We start from the raw sequence: 20,391 nt of genomic DNA on the forward strand, positions 1-20,391 counted from the left end.
TCCCTGCTCTTTTCCTGCTCCTCCTCCCAGGTTCTGCCCTGCTGATGCTTCCTCCTGGCCTGCAACCAGACTATGCTGCCACCAAAGACGCCTCAGCACAGAGCTGTGCAGTATGCAACTCTCAGAGAAGTGAGACAACTCCATGACAGTTCTTCCCCCAAGGGAAGCCACAGGACCAATGTCCACACCAGTGTGCCCGCTCACTCAATCCTCCATGAACTCTGCGAGGGTGGAATTACGTTCAGAACTGGCTCCCTAACCTAGACTGCAAGGTGGTAAGAATCTTGTGCCCAGGACCCATGAGGCAACCTTCCCACACAGGGAGTCCCTAGCTTCCAACCTTAGAATGATCTAGAGACAGGGCCTGCTTTGGGCCTCACTATGAAACCTATCTCTGTGTCTAATAATTTTTGACGTACTGATGGCGAGTACCACATCTTCTGGGTGGGAGACTTTATTATATTTTACAACATGAACACAGAGGAGAGTAGGTGGTACGGCAAACACCTCAGGTAAAGGAATCACTGGATGAGCAAGCATGCCCACCCCGCCCTAGCATCTGCCTTCCTTGTGCGTGGGTCTCTCAGAGACTGGTCCCGGTGTCCCGACCTTACCAACTGAAAATGTTGAAGGGAGACATGGGGAGCAGCAGGAACACCATCCACAGAACAGAAGCTGGGGGACTTTAGAGCAACTGATGAGAATCACATTACAGAAAATCCTTTCCACTGTGTTATGACATCAGGGTAGAAGAACGAGCCAGGGGCTCAGTGTCCATCTTTCCTAGACACCCATCATACAGGGCCCTCGGTGATCCCCTCCAGAGGCAAGCTGGGCGCACTGTCGTCTGTAGGTATTTCCTCCTTCTTCAGTGAAGCGGGTACTCGGAGGCTGACATACGGTTTATGACACGCCGTGTTGGCCAGAGGCGGGTAATGTTGTCTGTAGCAAATATAGGCAAAAATGAGGCCAATCACTCCTCCGACAAAGGAATCTAGGCGGGAGAGAGGAAGCGGGAAAGACAGTTATTCCTCCTTCACATGAGCAGCCCAGATATCCAGAAAGTTCTTTGCCCACTTGCCCTAGATGATGGATTGCTTTCAGTTTCTCCACCCCAACCACCACTCCCCACCCGTCGGAGACCAAAGGAAAGGAAGCACGCTGGAAGTGTCAACCACAGTCGTCTCTTCCGAACTGCCATCGTTTGAAGCACTTAAATGCTAGAAACCAAGGGCTCAAGACTACTGAAAGGGCTCAGCATGGAAAACACTTGCTGAGGAGCCTGATGGCCTAAATTGCAGTCTAACCTTCCAAAAGGTGGCTGGAGAGAAGAGAGTCCACAAAGCCGTTCTCTGACTTAGATATGTACCGCCCTGCCCCACCCCCATGCACACAGATACTCTTTTAAAAATCAAGGACTTGACTCTGTGCCCCTCCACGCCCTTTAACTCACGCCCTAGCATTGCATGAGCTCAGACTGGCATTCTAGATTTTTCAGAGTAGAAGAAGAGTCCTAGACATCTCTCTCCCATCTGAGCACCCGCAGAGGCTGACATTCAGTTTTCCTAGGCAAGTCTTGCTAGAGTCTTTCAACCTTGCTGGTGAGCTACAAGAGCCCAGCAGGTGGTCTGGTCTGTGCCTTACAGGAAGGGGTTGCTTGGGGATGAAATAAACCCTCAGCGGCATATGGGAATAAATACTTTAGCAGTCCTTGAGACTTGGCAAACTCTTCAGAGCTCTGTACAAAGAGGCTCGATCCCTCCAGTGAGCTGCAAGAATCACTGAGAGGAAGAGGTGATGGTAGAGGGCAGATGAAGCAACATAGACTCACCTGTAGGCAAAGGCAGGATCCTTTACCAAACAGGGTGTTCAGGAGCTCAGGAGAGACCCCATGAACACGACCTGCCCATCAACTCTCAGTGTATGTGATGCATGCCTGAATGATTTCTACAGACTGCTTTTGTCAAAACACCCTAACACAGTGGGAACCCCCCACAGGAAGAGACCTCTGGAACTCACGTCATCGTTGTCACTGTCGTGCTCAGCGGTCATTGTCCACATGTCAGTTATCTTGCTAGGTCATGCCAACTTCCTACAGAGAGTTGGAAGCACCTCCGTTTTCCCCCAGCATTCCCATTGAATTCCATTGCTGTGGCAGATCCCACAGCCAAGAGCAATGCAGGGGAGAAAAAGGTTGATCCAGCTTCCGGTTTCAGTCTATCCTCAAGGGAAGCCATGGGAGGAACTTGAAACAGAAACCATGGAGGAGCATGGGTGGCTCAATCAAAGACCTATGCTTGGCAAGCTTTTTTATACAGTCCAGGATGATGTGCCTCAGGAATTATGTCACCCAAAGTGGGCTGGGCCCTTCTTCATCAATTGATGATCAAGATGGTCCCTGAATATACATGAATACAGGGCAATCTGATCTGGTGAATCCTTTAACTTAAGATGCCCTTTTCAGGTGACTTAAGGCTATATCAAGTGGACAGATAAAACTGACCAAGAACACGGAAGGCTGGAACACTGTTACCCTGAGTCTGTAGTCTACGCTGGTCCAGTGGCCGTGTAAACCTTTGAGGTCCATTCATGGATAACCTCGTCACTTTCTGAGGTCCCAGCCTTCAAAACGTAACAGGCCTGTGGGATAAAGGTTGTGTCCACTCTGGGTCAAACAAGGAATAACTGTTTCCACACTTCTTAGGATGTCAGGCACCGTGTAGCCCCCTCAGCTAAAGTCAAGCTACTTGCCTGTTGCTTCCTGTGAGGCCATACTGAGTTGTTGTCAAAGCCTTGCGTCTTTCCAGACAATGAACCATTCGGTGAGTAGCTGCGTGTGCAATACCAGTCATTGCTGGTCTTGTTAGAAGTATTAGGCTCTACCTGAGCTATCAGAATAATTTGAAAGATTTCCCATTTTAAGTGTATTCAGCGCATAAATGTACACATGAGCATGGGTCCACACGCACACCATGGCTACTGTGTGTCTGAGGACAACTTTTAGGAGTTCCATTCTTGCCTTCCACCATATGGGATCTGAGGATCAAAGCCAACAGGCTTGTCAGCAAATACCTTACCTACTGAGCAAATGCCATGGCCCTAACAGAATTTTTAGTAGGCACTAAATTTTGTATAGTGACATAAATTTTGTATGTCACTATCCTCCATAGAACCAACAACTACGACTGTCAAAATTTACAGTAGGCGAATAGGCAAACACAATCTCCTCGAACATACACTTTAAAGCTCTTCCAAATACATTTAATGATCTAGTACATGTAATTTTATTGATCCACAATAGTAAAATAGAAAAAAAAACAAGTATAAGTAAGAGTGCTTTCCATGAGAGAGCATGGAAGTCAAGGGCATGTAACCCAATGTCCAGCTGCTGCGCTAATGGCCAGAGTCTAGAGTCCGGACACAGTGGCTGCTGATCTTCCTTCATGTGTGAATAGATGGAGCTGCGCTTCTGCTCAGTGGAACTGCCACTGCTCCCACAAACCAAGAAGGCCCCCCGCCAGCCAGAGTTGCTCACATGGCTGTCACGTACTCCAGTCATGTTCCCTTCACTCACAATCTTTCTGCGTGTACCTGCTTCATTCTTGGTTACACACATGTAGTTTCCATCCCGGGCTCAAAAGGATCCTTCTTGCTCCCTCTCCTGATTCAACACCTACCTTGTTATCCTTCGATGATGGATGAAGCCCGGGTACACACGTTAGCAACCCCTCCCGACTCCAGTGTAATTAATTCCAGTGGTAAATAATGGCAAACTTTGCAACTGTGGATGGCTAACACTAGGTTTAAAACTCTATGCGGACAAGGGTTGTGTGTCTTGTTGGTGCCGATCCCCTCAACACGTGGCCAACATCTTGCTGCTCACAGCAGAACTAAGATTGTTGAGGGAGGTGAATGCAGAGTAGGTCAAAGGTGAGATTTGATGTCTGTCCTGTGTATCCTTAAGTGAGTCCCTTGTTCCTGTCTTCTGTTATCCTGATGGGTATATCTGAGCATGGGGAAAGCACATGGCCATGAAGAGGCCTTCCTGTGTAAGAGTGATCTGACATAAAGGCTAGGAACACACACAAGTGTCTACTTGGCCCTGATGAGCAGTCATCAAGATGGGAAATGGTGGTATAACAGATACTGGTAGAACTAGGAGACCATGGGCTTCAAGAAGTAGCCCATCTTCAGGGCCCAGTAGGTTCACCTGGGACATGGTAACACACCCATCATCTACTCATACTAAGAATATCCTTATGGTGAGATCTCTGTTTAAGACACTACAAGCCTGTGCCAGGGTGAATCACTTCACCTCCTTGAGTCTTGGCTTTCTTCTCTTTCAGATGGAGATGAGGTCTCAAAATTCTCCTCATTGACCATGGCAACAATTTCTCACTACTATTATTAAAGTCGAGAACACAGGGCATGTCACAAAGGACCTAAAGGCAGCTGTCCCTATCCTCTTTCTCTCTCATCTTCCTCCAGTAACTTATGGGGATTTTTTTGATTCTCCTTCATCTTTCTTCCCACACAGAAAGCCAAGAGTCCAGAACTGTAACCTCAGGAACACGGGCATGTTTTTATAGCATTTCACTTTAAATGCAGTGTTCTTTTAACAAAAGATTAATTAATTGTGTGTGTGTGTGTGTGTGTGTGTATAAAAGTTAGAGGAAAACTTGAAGGAGTTGCTTCTTTCCTCCTGCCATGTGTGTCCTAGAGGGAAAAAACTTAAGTAGCAAGCCTGACTTCAGGTGCCTTTACCTACTGAGCCATCTCACCAGCCCTTTAGAGGATTTTAAATGAACTTGGAAAACATGTATCACCCAAGAACCTGTAAAGCAGTGTATATACTATGAATTCTTGGATGGGGCTTCAAGGCACAGTTAGCTTCATAGATTGAAACAGCAGCACAAATGAAGAGCTTCTTCATGTAATCTATGGATACCAGTCCAGAAAACACATTAGAGCTTTTTCTAGTTCAATGTTTTTTGAGCTGCACTCTTATCTCATTTTACTGTCTCGTCCGAGCCCAGGGAACAGTCCCACAGGGTGTTACTTTTATAACCATCTAAAATAAGCCACAAAACCTGACCTGCATTTGAGCCACTGACTATCAAACGGACCAAAGAGCTAAATCTGTAAATGATACCACCTGGCTTCTCCATGGCTCAGCATTTCAAGAGGAGGGTCACTGACTGAAGACACCTAACAAGTCTAGGTACATGCTTCCTGGGCTCATTGATGTAGCAACGTGCAAGGAAATGGTGATGCCAGACCAAACTATTTCCCATTTGGTAGAACAAATGAAACGCTAAGAGGGGTAGGAAGTAACAGGGACAAGACAGAGTCTTACCCAAGCCACTGTCAAGCAATTATCACAGCTGTGTGTATTACCAAGATGTAAACAAGAAATAACCTGCTTTATGGGGGAGCTTGGTACCAAGGGTTCAAGCAGGCTACTGCTGTTTTGATCAACCCACACACATCCTGTTGACAGATATCAGGCAAGGGGCATGTGGATCTTCATTGAGAGAAGACCCATTTGGGATTGACTTCACCCCAAGAATGGTAGCAATGTTCCTGAAAGACTCAAATTAAGAAATAATGGATTTCCGTGTCTCTGGCATCCAAATGCTGCTGTCTCCTTATTTAGCATTGGTGTCATACGTGTTTATTGTATGTGTGTCAGGTATTGACATTGGAGGCATCAGGTTAGGCACTGGAGTTAGACTTCACACATCAGGCTAAAGGAAGCATAGGCAACCCTGCTACCCAGAGTTTACAGCTCCAAGGGACAAGACAGACACTATGTAGTGATGGCTAACAGTGAGTTTCAGCAGTGATTAAGTACCATGAATGACATGTGTGGGGGACTGAGAGCTGGCCTGGGTAACCTAGGGAACAGGGTTGTGCTGAGGGTGTGACCGAGACATTAGGAAGGAGAAGTAGAGGAGAGAAAGGTGCCTGCGGTTTTCTAGGAAGGAAAGAAATGCATACAGCTGCCAAGAAAGGAAGAAAAAAGGCTGGTCCAACTGAGAAATTGATGGTAGGATCACCTAATATAAGGAATATAGGACATAAGGCCATCCACCAATCAGGTTGGGTGAAGAATATTTCTCATATTCTTCTACAGCTCTGATGAGCCCTCAGCATGGACCAGAGTTCCACTTCCCTCTGGGGCAAAATCTGTGCAGCTTGCAGCCTCTTCCCTTCCATCCTCTTTGGTACCCCACTTCCAAGTCTGTCTGTCTACTACTAGATGGCATCTAGGATCCTAAACACCTTGCTCATGTGCACTGCTTCAGAGTTCAGTTTCTATTCTGCAAGTGTTTGGCAAAACAGATACACTGAACATCATCTACAAGATACACCAAACTGTCAACACCACTAGCCACAAAAGGCCATGCATTCCATGGATCCTAAAACAGGCAAACCCAGAGACAGATAGTCGATCAGTGTTGCCAGGAGCAGGGCATGCTGACTGTTACAGTAGAATTATGGTGGCTGCACTATTCTGAATATGCAGATAAAACCCACTGCACTGTGCACTTCCAAGGGGAGAGCTTTACCGTGCCAAATTAGAGCTCAATGAAGCCTTTCTTTATAGAAACAGGAGGAGGAAACCAACACTAGATGGTTTTCAATGGGACCAGAAACTGTGACTTAGAATCCAGCAACCAGAGAGTAAATCTTTGCCTTTAAGATGGGCACAAACTCATCCTCATCTTCTGAGGTTAAAGGACAGGAAACAACTTCACTAGGTCTTCCACAACCAACATGCCAAGCTATGTTCACCCGCTCCAATAAAACAGCAACATGAACAAGGGCTTCCCATTTGTGTTGGCAGGTCTCCAGGAAGAGCACATTCATTCCTGTCACCATGGTAACACTCAACATCATTGAGTTCACTTGACTTGGGACTTTGTATGACTTGGGCTTTATGACCCAAGACACTCAGGCAAAATTAAACTCCGAAAAACTCAACAATTACGTGTGATATTTTTGTTTGTTCCTTTTATTCTTTCCGGTGGTTCTCTGTCTAGTGAGATTCCTGCTTTTGTGAGGTAGTTTCTAGAAAAGAATTTATATAACACTAACATACCTAGTACATTGGAGGCTGGAGGCATGGTGGCCATACTGCCTTACTGAGCCCAAAAGCACAAGGAGGCATAACTGAATGAATATTTAAAATGCAAATTTAATTTTTTTACTTTTAAAAGGAAAAGGAAGGAACTTACAGAAAATGTGGCTTATTACATTAAAATTAGTTGGATGTGCTCAGAAAAACTCAGAGCATCTGTGTCACCTGCCACATCCCAGAAATACCAGTTTCTGATCCAAAGCCTCCATCTAGTTAAGTCAAGGGAGTGATGGAAGCCAGCCAAGAAGGCCAACACAAATTCCCACAAGGACACTGGGAGCCTAGCAAGCTGGCATCCTCTGTAGAGGGAACTGTTTCTTGCACAGATAGCGTCAGCGACTCAGCTACAGTTTGGAATATTGTCCTACAAGGTAAAGCAAGCTAAGTTCATGATGCTCTAGCTACGTAGACAAACATAAAACTCTCTCCCTGAAGTGGGCAAGGCAGTGAAGGGGGAGAACTGTGGAGTGGCCTCATTCTTTTGAAGCCATAACTACTGGACCCAACAGCAACTGTTCCACGTCTTCTGTGCTCCTGCATATGTCCTGCTTGTCTTTCTTTCTCTCTTAGGATGTTACAGAGAGCCAATGCTTCACACACTATTGAGCATTTTCTTCGGGCTCTAGGTAGCTTTCCCCATTGCTGTAATGCAGATTGCCTGAGGATGTTACCAGTGCAAAGAATGTGACGAGTAAGAGGGGAACACGTTTTAAGTCATGTGCATGTTTGTAATGTCGGTACTCAGGAGGTTGAGGCAGAAGGATCGTGAGTTTGAGGCTATCCTGGGTTGCAGGATGAATGAGTTCTAGGGTAACCTGAGCTCATCATGAGACTGACTCAAAAAGGCAAAATGGAAAACAAATGAACCAAGGAGTCAAAAATCATTCACTTATTTAGCATGTAGTTATTGAGCTGACCTATGTCCTTTCAAAATTTCTGTCAAATTCCCAATCCCTTATAAACACAGTGAGACACTATTAGGAAACTTATTTTTAAGGTTTTGAATTCACTGTTGAACCAAAGATGACCTTGAATTCTGATCTTCTTCCCATTGCTTCTTGGGAATTACAGGGGTGTGTCACCACCATGGGGCCCTGGAGACAGAACCCTGACCCCATGTCTGGTAGATAATCACGTTTATCAAGTTGCTATATCTGCAGCAGAAGAAAACCATTTGGGTTCTTTCTAGAAGATGAGGCCATTGGGTCGGACCCTAGCCCCATATGACTAGTATCCTTATAAAGATGGTGGTTAGGGCAGATGAAGACCGAGGGAGTGACGTGAAGAGATGCAAGGGAGCATGTCATGGGGGACAGCAGCAGAGCCTGAAACTCCCTTTCCACAAGCCAAGGCACATCTTAGGTTGAGAATCTGGAAAGGCAAGGCAGAGTTCTTCTTCAGGTTTCCAGGAGTGTTGTCCTGACGGTCTCTTGTCCAGCCTCCAGAATAGCAGCACAATATACAGAAGACAATGTGCTGCTGTCCTTCTAAATCCCTTGTGCTTAGATGTTTGCTCTTGAAAGTCTAGGGAGCTCCATCAGAAGAGAGCATGTGACATGCAAACATCCCAGCCTATGTTGGGGGAGCCAGGCAGTGACACAATTCTGCTCAGTTACATATAATTCCTAGCTGCCTTCACATAATTGCCACAGAAATGGTTTCTCCACAGAAGGCCTACATAGTATCTACAAAGTCTTCCTCCCCCCGCCTTGTTCTAGTGAACAGGAACACACAATTGTTACTAGGCACTAAATTAGTTGTTAGAAGGTGGCAAATGAGTCAGGGTAGAGGGGCAGGATATGAGGGTTGTGATGTAAGTGAACTGATATTGTCAAGTCCAACCCAATGTGATGTGTGGAACATGGCTAGGAGGGCAAAGGATTACTGTATGTCCGCATCAGGGGGAAAGGATTGCAGGCACATGGAGAAGCCAGCACAAAGACCCTGTGCTGAGATAAGCCCGGAGTGTTCGTGAAACAGCAAGAAGTCCCAGGCCTGAAGGATGGGATTCTGCAGGTCACTGCAGGGTGTGGGCTCTGATATCAAAGGAACAGAGAGCATCAGTGGAGGAACTTCTAGACAAAGCCATGGTCCTAAAGGCTCACTGGCCGCAGCTAAGGGGCATGGATGAAGACTAGCCAGGAGTAATGGACTAGCATGGGGAGAGGGATTAAACTCTAGCAATAGCTTGAACACTGAAGTTCCCAGGAAACCACAGGAAGCTGAGAAGAGAAGAATTCCTTGAGTAAAGGGAAGCAAGGTATTCATGGAGCTCGGGAGTAAGCAACATCTTTCCTTGGAGAAACTGGGGAATTGGGCCAGCCAAGTACAGAAAGATGCAAAAAGGCCCAGTGGAGGAAGAATCCCGTGGACCACGTTCTGCCTGTCTGGTGGGTTCTGTATGGATGGAGGGGTGCCATGGTGCTTCAGATTGCTACTAACTCTCCTGAGCACCATGGGCATCTGCACCCTGAGGTTCCTAAACAGCATGGAACCTTGGGAATTCAGCCATGCCACACAGGTAGCCAATGGAGAGAAGATGTATTCACTTGGAATAGAGCACACTAGAGGGAGAGCCGCAGGGCCATATTCCATTCAGCCCAGAGCTGGAAGGTTTCTGGTGGGAACAACCACACTGTCCTAAGACTCCCCTTTCAAGTCCCTTCATTTAGAAAATCAAAGGAAGGCTTCTCTCCCTCCCCACTTCTCTCTGTGTGTGCCCATGCATGTGCCTGTGTGTGTGTTTGTGTGTGTGTGTGTATACGCGTGTATGTGTGTATCTATGTGCGTCTATTCCCACCATGCGCCTGTGTGTGCCTGTGCCTGAGCTTGCACGAGCGCTAACACACCCCAGGATGAAGCACAGTACATGTTCATACCAGTCCTAGCTACGGTTCTTCCTTGGCCAGGAACCACAGAATACACAAGAGAGAGAAGAGGCAGAAGCTTAGGGCATGCTGTGCCCTTCTCTGCATGGATCTTCCCCAGCATGGGGATTCGACAAACTTGGGAGTTCAAATGCTTTGTGCTCATGGTTAAGCACAAAGGTGAGCCTTGCTGCCAGGCATGGGGCTCTGCACTGGCACCAACGTAGCACAAAGTCAAAGTGAGCACCCGCCACATAGAGTTTTAGTATCAATCCAACCAGCTCTCTTTCTGGGGAGGTTTCACTAAATATTTGACATGTAGTCCCATCTATGCCTAGGCCCCCATAGTCCCCTCCTTCAGTTAAAAAGCAGACTTGTATCTTTGGAGTGGACTAGGGAGGTTGAAATAACAGACAACAACCATCATAACTAACAGAGCAAGCCATGTGAGATTATGGGCTATTGATTAGCTATGACTATGTAATGAAGTAATCAGTTGTATTTCTGTATCTGATATCATTGCTTAAATCACACTGAAATGGAGTCATAAAAATCTCATAATAGTGATGCTGGTAACTCACATTAATAATGATAAGGGTTTGGGCTTTGCTGATGTCTATGGGGTTCCACATGGATTTTCACCTTGATTGACAGTCCCCACCTACGATCACTGGGCAGCTCAGTTCGCCACAGAGAAACAAGCAATCTGTCTCAATCAAGCCTCCCGCCTCCAACATCCACCCACACTGCAATCAAAGGCCTCGCTGCTATGTGTTTGCCAAGCCCCAAACCTCAGAGGCCACCTCCATTTCTCCCCAAACAAGTGAGCACTGAATAAATATAATCTCTCACTCTTTCCTCACGATTACGTTATTGAGCCACAGAGAGAAAGGCAACAAGCCAGGCTAGGGTCAGAGAGGGTTGAAGAGGTGCGCACTTCACATCTTAGGTCATCCGTATAAGATCGTGCAAAGATGAAGCGGGAAAAGCATCAATTCTCCTCAGTTCTGAGACTCTTTAAATTTTGGGACAGGGACTCATATATCTCAGGATGAGCATGAACTCATTGTGTAGTCCAGGATGACCTTGAACCTCAAGTCATCCTGCCTCCTCCTCGCTAGTGCTAGAATAATAAGTGCACAGCACTCTACCCAATTTATGTAGTGCTTGGGATGGAATCCAGTACTTCACGCATTAGGCAAGCATTCTAGCAATGAGTGACATCTCTAGTCCCTTGACAGTCTTCACTGTTTCCCCAATCCAAAATAGTCAGATCAGGGTGGCAACTCTGTATCAGTGGTTTTTGATCTGATCATATTGGGAAAATACACCTGACACCAAGGCAGTTGTTTAGAAAACCCTATACATCCTCAGTAACAGTGAGCAAGGCAACAGAGAAAGAGGTTGGCACAGTGCATTTGCATTTACCAATGACATCTGGGTTCATTATTGCATTCAGTCTATGACACGACTCTGGGAAATATTCAGATATTCTCATTCTATGGTCAAAGAAGAAACTGGAGTTCCCTGAGAAACAGGAGACACAATTCACACAAGGCTGTTTGGTCCATACTGTTCTTGCAGGGGAATGTTCTAAGCCCATTGACAACAAAGATGATAGGAAAACATCACTAGGGCTAGTGTGGCGTGACGACGTGCCTCTGTTGCTGTTGGCTCAGGAGTCTGTCGCTCCTCACTTCTTGTAATATGGTTTTCAGGACACCAAGCACTTCACTCAACTCAGTGGTAATAATAGAGAAGCCGGGAGAGCTGCAGCTACAGCTGTGGTCCTTTCCTTACCTCCTCCGTCCAGGGGCGTGGGATGATGATGCATCCCCCGTGGAAACTGTGCTCCAGCATCTCTTTCCCACACCCTGCACCTTCTAACTCCAAAACGCCATTTCAGGCACATGACTCCCAAGACATGGGCCCCAGGAGGGCTGGGAGTAGACCAGAAGCTGGGAGGGAGCAGGAGAAACTGTCTCCTTACTGTAAGTGACTCTCAGAAGTGACCAGAAGGGACATGCCCCTTTGTCAGACTCCTGGACACCATGTCACACTGCATCCTACTCCCAGATGCTCATTCAGGACTGATGGGATAGGGGAAGACTGGCCAAGGTGGTCTGAGGATGCCATTTCGGGAAGCCACACCATAGATGTTGCTGTCCCTGGAAGCCACACGACTGTGGCTGTCAGGCTGTCACCACTGTATCTGTTTCCTGTATATTATGGCAGGTGGTGATTCTCTTTCAGGACAGCTGAGAGCTGCAGTTTATTGACAGAGACATGGTGAGGTCAGCCGCATTCCCGAAACAAACCCCTCACTTGCTGACGATTTAAGTTTTAATGAATATCCTAGGACTGACACATAGAAGCAAGCTTCACCCCTGCCTTGAGACAGAGGCGAGCCTCATCTCTGCTTTGTGATTGAAGTCTTGCCTTGATACAGAGTAAGTCTCAGGTCAGTCTTGCAACAGAGGCAAGCTTTTCCCTGGCCTTGTGATAGAAACAAGCCTCACTACAACTGTGTCAAATGCTAAGTCTCACCCCAGCCTTGAGACAGAGGGAAATCTCACCCTAGCCTTGCAATAGAGGTAAGCCTTATTCCAGCCTTGTGGCAGCTGCTAAAATTATTGGTGAAGTTGGAACCCTGGACTGGACATACCCTTTGGCACTGCCTCTGTGGTGAGAAATATACGCCCTTGGGGACTGGATTTACAAGGGAGAAGGAGCCAAAAACAACTTGGCAGTGAGTCTGGAGACCAATCAAGCGGAGAAACCACATTTGGGCCTGAGGCCAGGGTGACCACACTGAAGACCTGATAGCCTGGCAGGACTTGAGCGAAGTCTTCTTGAGAACAAATGGGAAGAAAAAGCTCAGTAGGGCCAAGATCAATGCCAGGACACACTTAAAGAGGCCTGTGTCTTTTATGACCACATCTAGTCCAGTTTCTGACAGTAGGGACTCAGCTCTTGCCAGCTCAGTGACTGTCCAACACCCATCCCTGGAGGAAGAGGGGGGCCACTCTGAGGACTGATCGGGGACTCACCTTGCCAGTGATGCTTGTAGTCACACATGCGCGATAGGGCAATCATCATGGCACAGTACAAGGGCAAGATGGCGGCACAAAGCCGCCAGCTCTTCCCCCGCCCACTCTCCGTGAAGCAGTGCAGCTTGCCAGCCAGGTAGAACGTTGTGAAACCGAGGCCCGAGAAGGCAACTGCCGAAGAGAAAAAGCAGATGTCACCCTAGCAGGTGCGAGTAGCAGGAATTTGGCAGCCTTCCTGTCTGCCATCTTCATGCCCCAAGGTCAAGGCCAAGGCCAAGAGGAACCAGGCACCATGTAGCCAAATCTGTTCTGCCACAATCATTCTAGAATAAACTTTCAACCATGAGAACGACCCTTCAGGCCTGCGTGTGCCCAGAGTTTACTTTGTGTCATCACTCTCTCTCTCTTTGTCTCTCTCTGTCTTTCTCTGTCTCTGTCTCTGTCTCTGTCTCTGTCTCTCTCTCTCTGGCTCATCCATTCAACAAAGGTTTAATGACCCGAGTGATTCAATGGGTCTTCTCTGTCAACTTGACACATCTGGTAAACAGAACCTCAGTTAAGAAACTGCCTTCATCAGATGTCTATAGGGCAGTTTCTTGATTGAGGTGGGAGGTCTCAGCCCACTGTGGACAGAATCATTCCTAGGCACGAGAGCCTGGGCTATTTAAGCAAGGTAGCTGAACATGGGCAAGCCAAAAATCAGGATCTTGCTTTAAGTTCCTGCCTTGGCTTTCCTCAGTAATGGCCTGTAAGCTGTAAGGTGAGATAAACCTTTTACTCCACAAGTTGCTTTTTGCTTTCAGTGGTTTATCACAGCACAGAAAAGCTGGCTAGAACAGCTGTCTGATATATGCTAGGCAGATACATGCTCCGTGAGGGAAGAAAAAGATGCCCAGGACACCATCTCTGCTCTCATAGGGTATGTGGTTTGAAAGAACATGGTCCCCAAAGGGAGAGGCACTATTAGGAGGTGTGGCTCTGTTGGAGTCAATGTGGCTTTGTTGGAGGAAATGTGTCGCTGTGGGCATGGGATCTGAAGGCTCTTTTGCTCAAGCTTCCCTCAGTGTGACACTGAGAGAGACCATTTTCTGCTGCCTTCTGATCAAGAAGTAGCCAGCACCATGTCTGCCTACACACTGTCATGCTCCCCGCCACCCCAATTGAATGTTTTCCTTGTAAGAGTTGCTGTGGTCATGGTGTCCCCGAACCAAGTAATAGAAATAGAAACCTGAACAAAAACACAGGGCTTTGGGGCTGTTGGAAGGGCATGGACATTTTGAGAGATTATTTGAAAATGTATTACATTCAATAAGAAAGAGTGTACCCAAAAATATTCAATAAAAACTGCTTAGGTGAGGAGCATTGGGACAAGGGGAACCTGAAATGATCCCTGGTTTTTGACAGAGACAGAACATGCAATGGCAGCATTTGCTAGGAGGACAATATGCAAATGCCCCGGACGAGTCAACCTGATGGAGAAGACAGTCGTGCCAAGCACCTTGAATTCTTCTTAAAGTATAAAATGATTGTATTTAAATACAATTAGACATGCAAAGACTTAAAACCATAGAGTTTGGATCTAGTACACACAACTCTCCCAAGCTTTCATCCATTCATTTATGACAATCTGGATCTGGAAGACACTCTATTAAGTGAAATAAGTGTGCCCAACAAAAATGGTTCTCACTTTGTTTCTGTTGCTAGGATGAATACCCTGAAAACGGAAACCTAGGGAAGAAAGGGTTTATTTACTTACAATTCCGGGTTACTAGTCCATTACTGTGGGGAAGTCAAGGCAGGAAAGCAAAGCATCAGATGTATAGCCAAAAGTGGAGAGAATTAAATGCATGGAACCTTGCTTGCTTGCTCTCAGCTAGCTCTCTCCTCTCTTACAGTGTTCAGGAAGCCCCCTGCCTAGGGAATGGTGCTGCCCACAATGAGTTGGATCTTCCTTCATAAATTACCAATTAAAATAACCTCCCGCATACATTTGCACAGGCCAACCTTTTCTGTATAATTCCTCATTAAGAATTTCTTTCCAAGTGATTTCAGATTGCATCAAATCAGCAGTAAAAAAAAAAAGTAAACACAAGGAAAAACAGCATGCACTTTTACTCATGAGGGATCTAAAATTTTGACTTCATAGCGGAGAGTAGACAGTGGTCACTAGTGGCTGGGATGAACAGGTGGAATAGAGATATTTTGGGTAGAAAGCACCAAGTTTAGTAGGAAGACATAGTTCTGAGGTTCAATAGCACAGCAGGGTGACTATAGCCTGACATCTGTTGCGCATTTTAAGATTAAACAGAAGTATCCAAAAGGCCCCTACACAAAATGGTCAGTGTTTGAGGAGATGGAAGCACTGATTACCCTGACTGGATCATTCAGCATTGTTTACAAGTATTAAACTCGCATACTCCACCCTATAAATAGGCACAAGTATTGTGAACATTAAAATTTAAAAAAAAAAGATTTAATATTAGAAAAAAATGTTGTGGTTGTAACTCAGTAAGATTTAAGGTTGGTCTCTGAGGGTTCAGAACAATGGTGCTCAACCCTGGCTACATAGTCTCCATCAGTAGACAGGACCCTTAAAAACTGCTGGTATCCAGGTCCATTGTCTGTAGTGGTCTGCCGTGGTCCCTGGACTGGGTGCATCTGTTCCTGGAATGCAACGCTGTATGATGCGTCTGTACTATCCTCTGGCTGTAATGGTTGCCACGACCGAGTTCAGGGGCTTTCCTTGAGACCAGGTACTGCAGCTACTCATCTCTGGATGGCAGACTTAACCAAATCTTCATCTCCACTGGAAGATAAAGACGAGAGCTCCTACACACCCAGCCCACACAGTGACTCTGGGAGCACCAGTCTGAGAAATACATCCTCAGAACAACAAGTCCAAGGGATGGGGCAAAGCCTTAGCTACAGCGTGGACATCATGAAGGAGTTTATTACAGATGTAGGCCCTCAAGGCTGGCTGCAGACCCATGAGTGAGGACTGGCTTTCCACAGTACTACCAAAAGGATCATACGCACACCGCAGTGTGAGAAGGCCTGAGCCTAAAATGTATCCATTGTCCTTTCAGGGTGTCTTTAGGATGGTCTCAAGGTGGTAGCATAAACCTGAGGGGGAACTGAAAGACGTTCTGTTTGAAGCTGTTCACAAAAGTGGAAAATTGGAAGCCCAGCTGTGTGACACTTTCTACAGCCAGGGAGGCAACATAAAAACCCAGATTATACAGCAGTGTTGAGCGACAAGAAGACTCATAGGTTCCAGGTCAGCATAGCTACAGTGTAGGACATTAAATGACCTTCAGTTTTTCCAAACCGTCTCTGAAAATCATGTACCTACTTAAATGGGATCTTGGTTATGAGCGTGAACTTGTGTCAAAGTAGGTCTTCCTCAGCCACAAAGAGAGGATCCATTATAAGCATTTCTGTTTGTTTGTTTTGTTTTCTTGAGACTGGGTTTCTCTGTGTAGCCCAGGCTGTCCTGGAACTAGCTCTGTAGACAAGGCTGGCCTCGAACTCACAGAGATCCACTTGCCTCTGTCTTCCAAGTGCTGGGATTAAAGGTGTGAGCCACCACTGCCTGACTCCTCTCAGTCTGTTAAACAGATGTTAAACCTGGTTTGTCTCAGGTACACAGACGAAGCAAACATCAAGAAACCCAAATGGAAGCTGTGTGTGAGCACTGAAACTTTTCTCGTTACTACCAGCATTCCAACAGTAGAAACCTAAGATGTGAGATAGGGCACTGCCCAGCATGGCACGCTAGGACGATAGAAGGGTATTAAGTGATTTCCATAGTGTTCTAACGTGGAGTCATTTGGGTACCATCCTAGCTGGTTCAAAAGCTTCTAAATCCCCACCCACGTGCACTGGACTCCATCCTTCCCATCCATTTACATCCCCACATGAGGTACAGGAGTGGGAGGGCTGGACGGCTTATTCCTATTGTCTCTGACCGCATCCTGAGCTCTTCCAGGAGGAATAAAATGGACTTTATTCAAGCGAGACAGCTTAGCAAATCTATCCACCTAATTACCCAAAGTGTGAGGGGCAGAAGCGTACAGCCCTGAGGCACTATTGGTCTATGCATGGAAGTCTGCAGAATCAGAGGGGAGACAGCCCAGAGAAATGCCAAACTGTCATTTCTCAGGGAAACGGAGCACTTCAAAGGCTGATGAACCCTGAATGGAGGAGGAGGAGGAGGAGGAACTGGTGTGCGACCCATATAAGACCTGTCTTGAAGACTTCAACACTGATGAGCAAACAGCTCAAGCTGTTCTGTCTGCACTCTGGCACCTTCAGGAGACGGAGAAGGAAGGAGCTGCCTGGCTCGGAACCTCCACCCTCCTCGTGACTTCCACCACCTAGGACCCCTCATCTGGCAGTGCCGGCACCCGCTCTGGCATCAAGGGCTTTGCATCATTATCTGGAGAACAAGTAAAGCCTTCTCTCCTGCCCAGTGGGAGGCAGCACCAGGGCTCAGCCTCTCCCAAGCACTGAGGCCTTGCCCTCTCTGCAGAGGGGGGAGTTCTTTTCAGTTATAAGCGGGGAGTGCAATGGCTGCAGCAGCCGGTTTCCTTTTGACACATGCTACTGGGCCTCTGGACAGTATCGTAAAACTGTTGTACGTTGTTACTTTTCTAGATGACAATATAAAGTCCCAATTTCATGCTAAACCTTAGGCTTGTCACTTTCTTTCTGATATTTAAACAGTTATTGAGCTGATGTAACGTTTTCTGACAAAGGACTTCGGAGGGAATTCCTTCTGGCCTGGCAGACACAACTGTGCATCAGGCTGTTCTGGTCCTTTGCACCTTTGCCTTTTCATTAAAAGCTGAGTCTGAATTACACCCATTAAGCTGTGGTTGAATAAACGTTATTCCTTATGAGACAAGGGGTTTGGGACCAGGATGCAATGTTCCACGAGCCACTCTGCTCTCAGATCATGAATCCTAGATTCAAATTCGATGAGGAGAGCAAGTAAACAAGAAAGCCATCAGAGACAAGACGTCTAACTCTAGCCATCTACTTCCCCGCATTTTCTTCTCAAGGAGACACACTTAGCTTAGCTGCTGGGGTACTTCATGCCACCTTGGAACCAGAGAGACGATGTCCACTTGAGGTGAGAGTCTGCTCTGCGTCTTCCTTTAAAAGCACTCCCACTTTCTAACCTGACTGACTAACAAAACTGGGACTAGAATGCAGCAAGACTGGCAGAATGCTTGCCTGAGGCCCTGGGTCAACGTCTAGTACCACCTACGTCAGGCATGGTGGTGCGGACTTATAAACCCAGAAGTTAGGAGACAGAAAGGTCATAAGTTCAGGGTCATCTTCAGGTGCATAGAAAGAATTTAAAGTCATCCTGGAAACCAGGAGACACTGTCTCAAAAGAGGAAAGGGAGCAAGGCAGGGAGAACCCATCCCAAACTGAGAAAACGAACTTTCAAATGCACAGCCAGGGTGCTGTCCACTTTGGAAGATGGGTTTCTGAGATAAATGTGTGTGTGTGTGTGTGTGTGTGTGTGTGTGTGTGTGTGTGTGAGAGAGAGAGAGAGAGAGAGAGAGAGAGAGAGAGCACATTGCCAAGATTGGAAATATGAGCAAATCCCCTATAAACCAAAACCAAAACCAAAACCAAACAAACATACAGAAGCCAGTGAAGTGAAGGGATTCAAAAGAACCTGCTTTTCCAGGGTAACAAACTCGCAGGTGTTCCAGAATTTGGTAACACAGTCTTTTACCACAGATGGGAGGGACGTGGGCATGGTGCTCTGCGAGAAAAGCATTGTGCCTTTTGCTTTGAGAGTCTGCAGGCTTTCTTGGCTGGAAGCAGTTGACTGTAAATATTGACAGGAGGATCTGCCAGAAAGACACTCTTAGCTAGGAAGCAGGCAAAAGTGAGAGTCTCTCACCTTGTTTCATGAATATGGGTGCTCACTCATTGTTTTCAATGACACCAGCAAGAGAAATGGGGCAGGAGGGGTGCCAGGTCCACCCAGTGACAGGGCTGGCTGCCTACCTGGTGATACTCGGTAGCAATCACTCTTTGCTCTCCCTGGAATCCAGGTGAATGAGCAGAGGCTCGTGGTTCTTCTCTGGAGAAGGAAAGTCCATTTGCTGAATCTGCTTAGGTACTCAGGTGGCTTTCCTTTCTCCTCAGCTGACTCTTAAACCAATTCTCACTTCAAAGACTTCAGAAGTGAGTAAACTGGCGCTGAAGAAGTTGCTTCAAAAACCGATTCATTATCCTTATAAATGGGAAGGGCAATCCCTAACTTCAGATGGAAGCTTGAAGACCCCATACAGCCAAAGCCGCTCTGAATAACAGGAACAATACTGGAGGTATCACAATATCTGATTTCAAGCTACGTTACAGAGCAATAACAGCAAAACCAGCATGGTACTGAAACAAAAATGGACACATTGGTCAATAGAATGGAACAGAGGATCCAGAAGTAAACACACACACAGCTACCTACAGCCACCAGATCTTTGACAATGGTGTCAAAAACTTAGCCTGAAGAAGAAACAATCCCTGTAAGAAATGGTGAGGGAAGCTTGTGTCTCCCAGAAGAAGAAAATTAGATCTCCATCTCTCACCCCATCCAAACATCTGTTCAAAATGCTTCAAAGATTTCAACATAAGATTTGAAACTACTAGGGAGAAAACCCTTCGCAATATTGTTATAGGTAAGGATGAAAAAGCACCAGCAGCTTAGAAAACAGCAGCAAGAAGCAGCAAGTGGAACGACATGAAATCAAGAAGCTGCTGCACACTAAGAAAACAGCTGGGTCCTGCCAAGCCTACAGAACGGAGGCAACTCCTTGCTAGCTACACATCTGAAGAGGATCCATGACATAGTGACCTCAAAGTCTAACCCCCAAGCCACAGACAACCCAATCAATAAATGAAATAATGAAATGAACAGATAGTCCCCCAAAGTACACGTTGCTAAGCAGTATATGAAAAAAAAAATGTTCAATATCCAGAACTATCAGTGACATGCTAATTAAAACTCCCTTGAGACGTCGTCTCACTACAGTAAGAATGGCTATCGGCAAGAAAATATGCAATACAAGCACTGGTGAGCATGCGGGGTAAACAGAGCCCTTTATATTGCTAGAGGAAAATGAAATGAATCCAACTACTGTGGAGATCAGTGTGGAGGTTCCCTACAGGCTAAATACAGGTCTACCGCTCTTGGTATGTGTCTAAGGCCCTTAAAGTCAGCCTGCCATAAAGATCCCTTCACAGTTATGTTTGATGCAACTTGGCTCACAGTGGCCAAGTTATGGAATCTACCTAACAGATTCCTTT

General features: G+C 46.4%; 1 protein-coding gene across 3 annotated transcripts in view; it reads right to left on the reverse strand.

Moving 5' to 3' along the window:
• Window positions 1-438: 438 nt before the first annotated feature.
• Plpp4 (phospholipid phosphatase 4) overlaps window positions 439-20,391 on the reverse strand; it is a 128,428-nt gene continuing 108,475 nt past the window's right edge. For 2 of the 3 annotated variants that reach the window (XM_048455119.3, XM_085693172.2), the window contains 2 exons: window positions 13,062-13,232; window positions 439-994 (listed from right to left, as the gene is read on the reverse strand). In XM_048455119.3, the coding sequence (XP_048311076.1) occupies window positions 795-994; window positions 13,062-13,232 (371 nt within the window). In that variant the 3' untranslated portion in view covers window positions 439-794. The remainder of the gene's footprint in view (window positions 995-13,061; window positions 13,233-20,391) is intronic. The other variant, XM_085693171.2, reaches the window with a different exon arrangement.

The sequence above is a fragment of the Myodes glareolus genome, chromosome 7 (assembly GCF_982192425.1).
Source record: "Myodes glareolus chromosome 7, mMyoGla1.1, whole genome shotgun sequence".
Lineage (NCBI taxonomy): Eukaryota > Metazoa > Chordata > Mammalia > Rodentia > Cricetidae > Myodes > Myodes glareolus.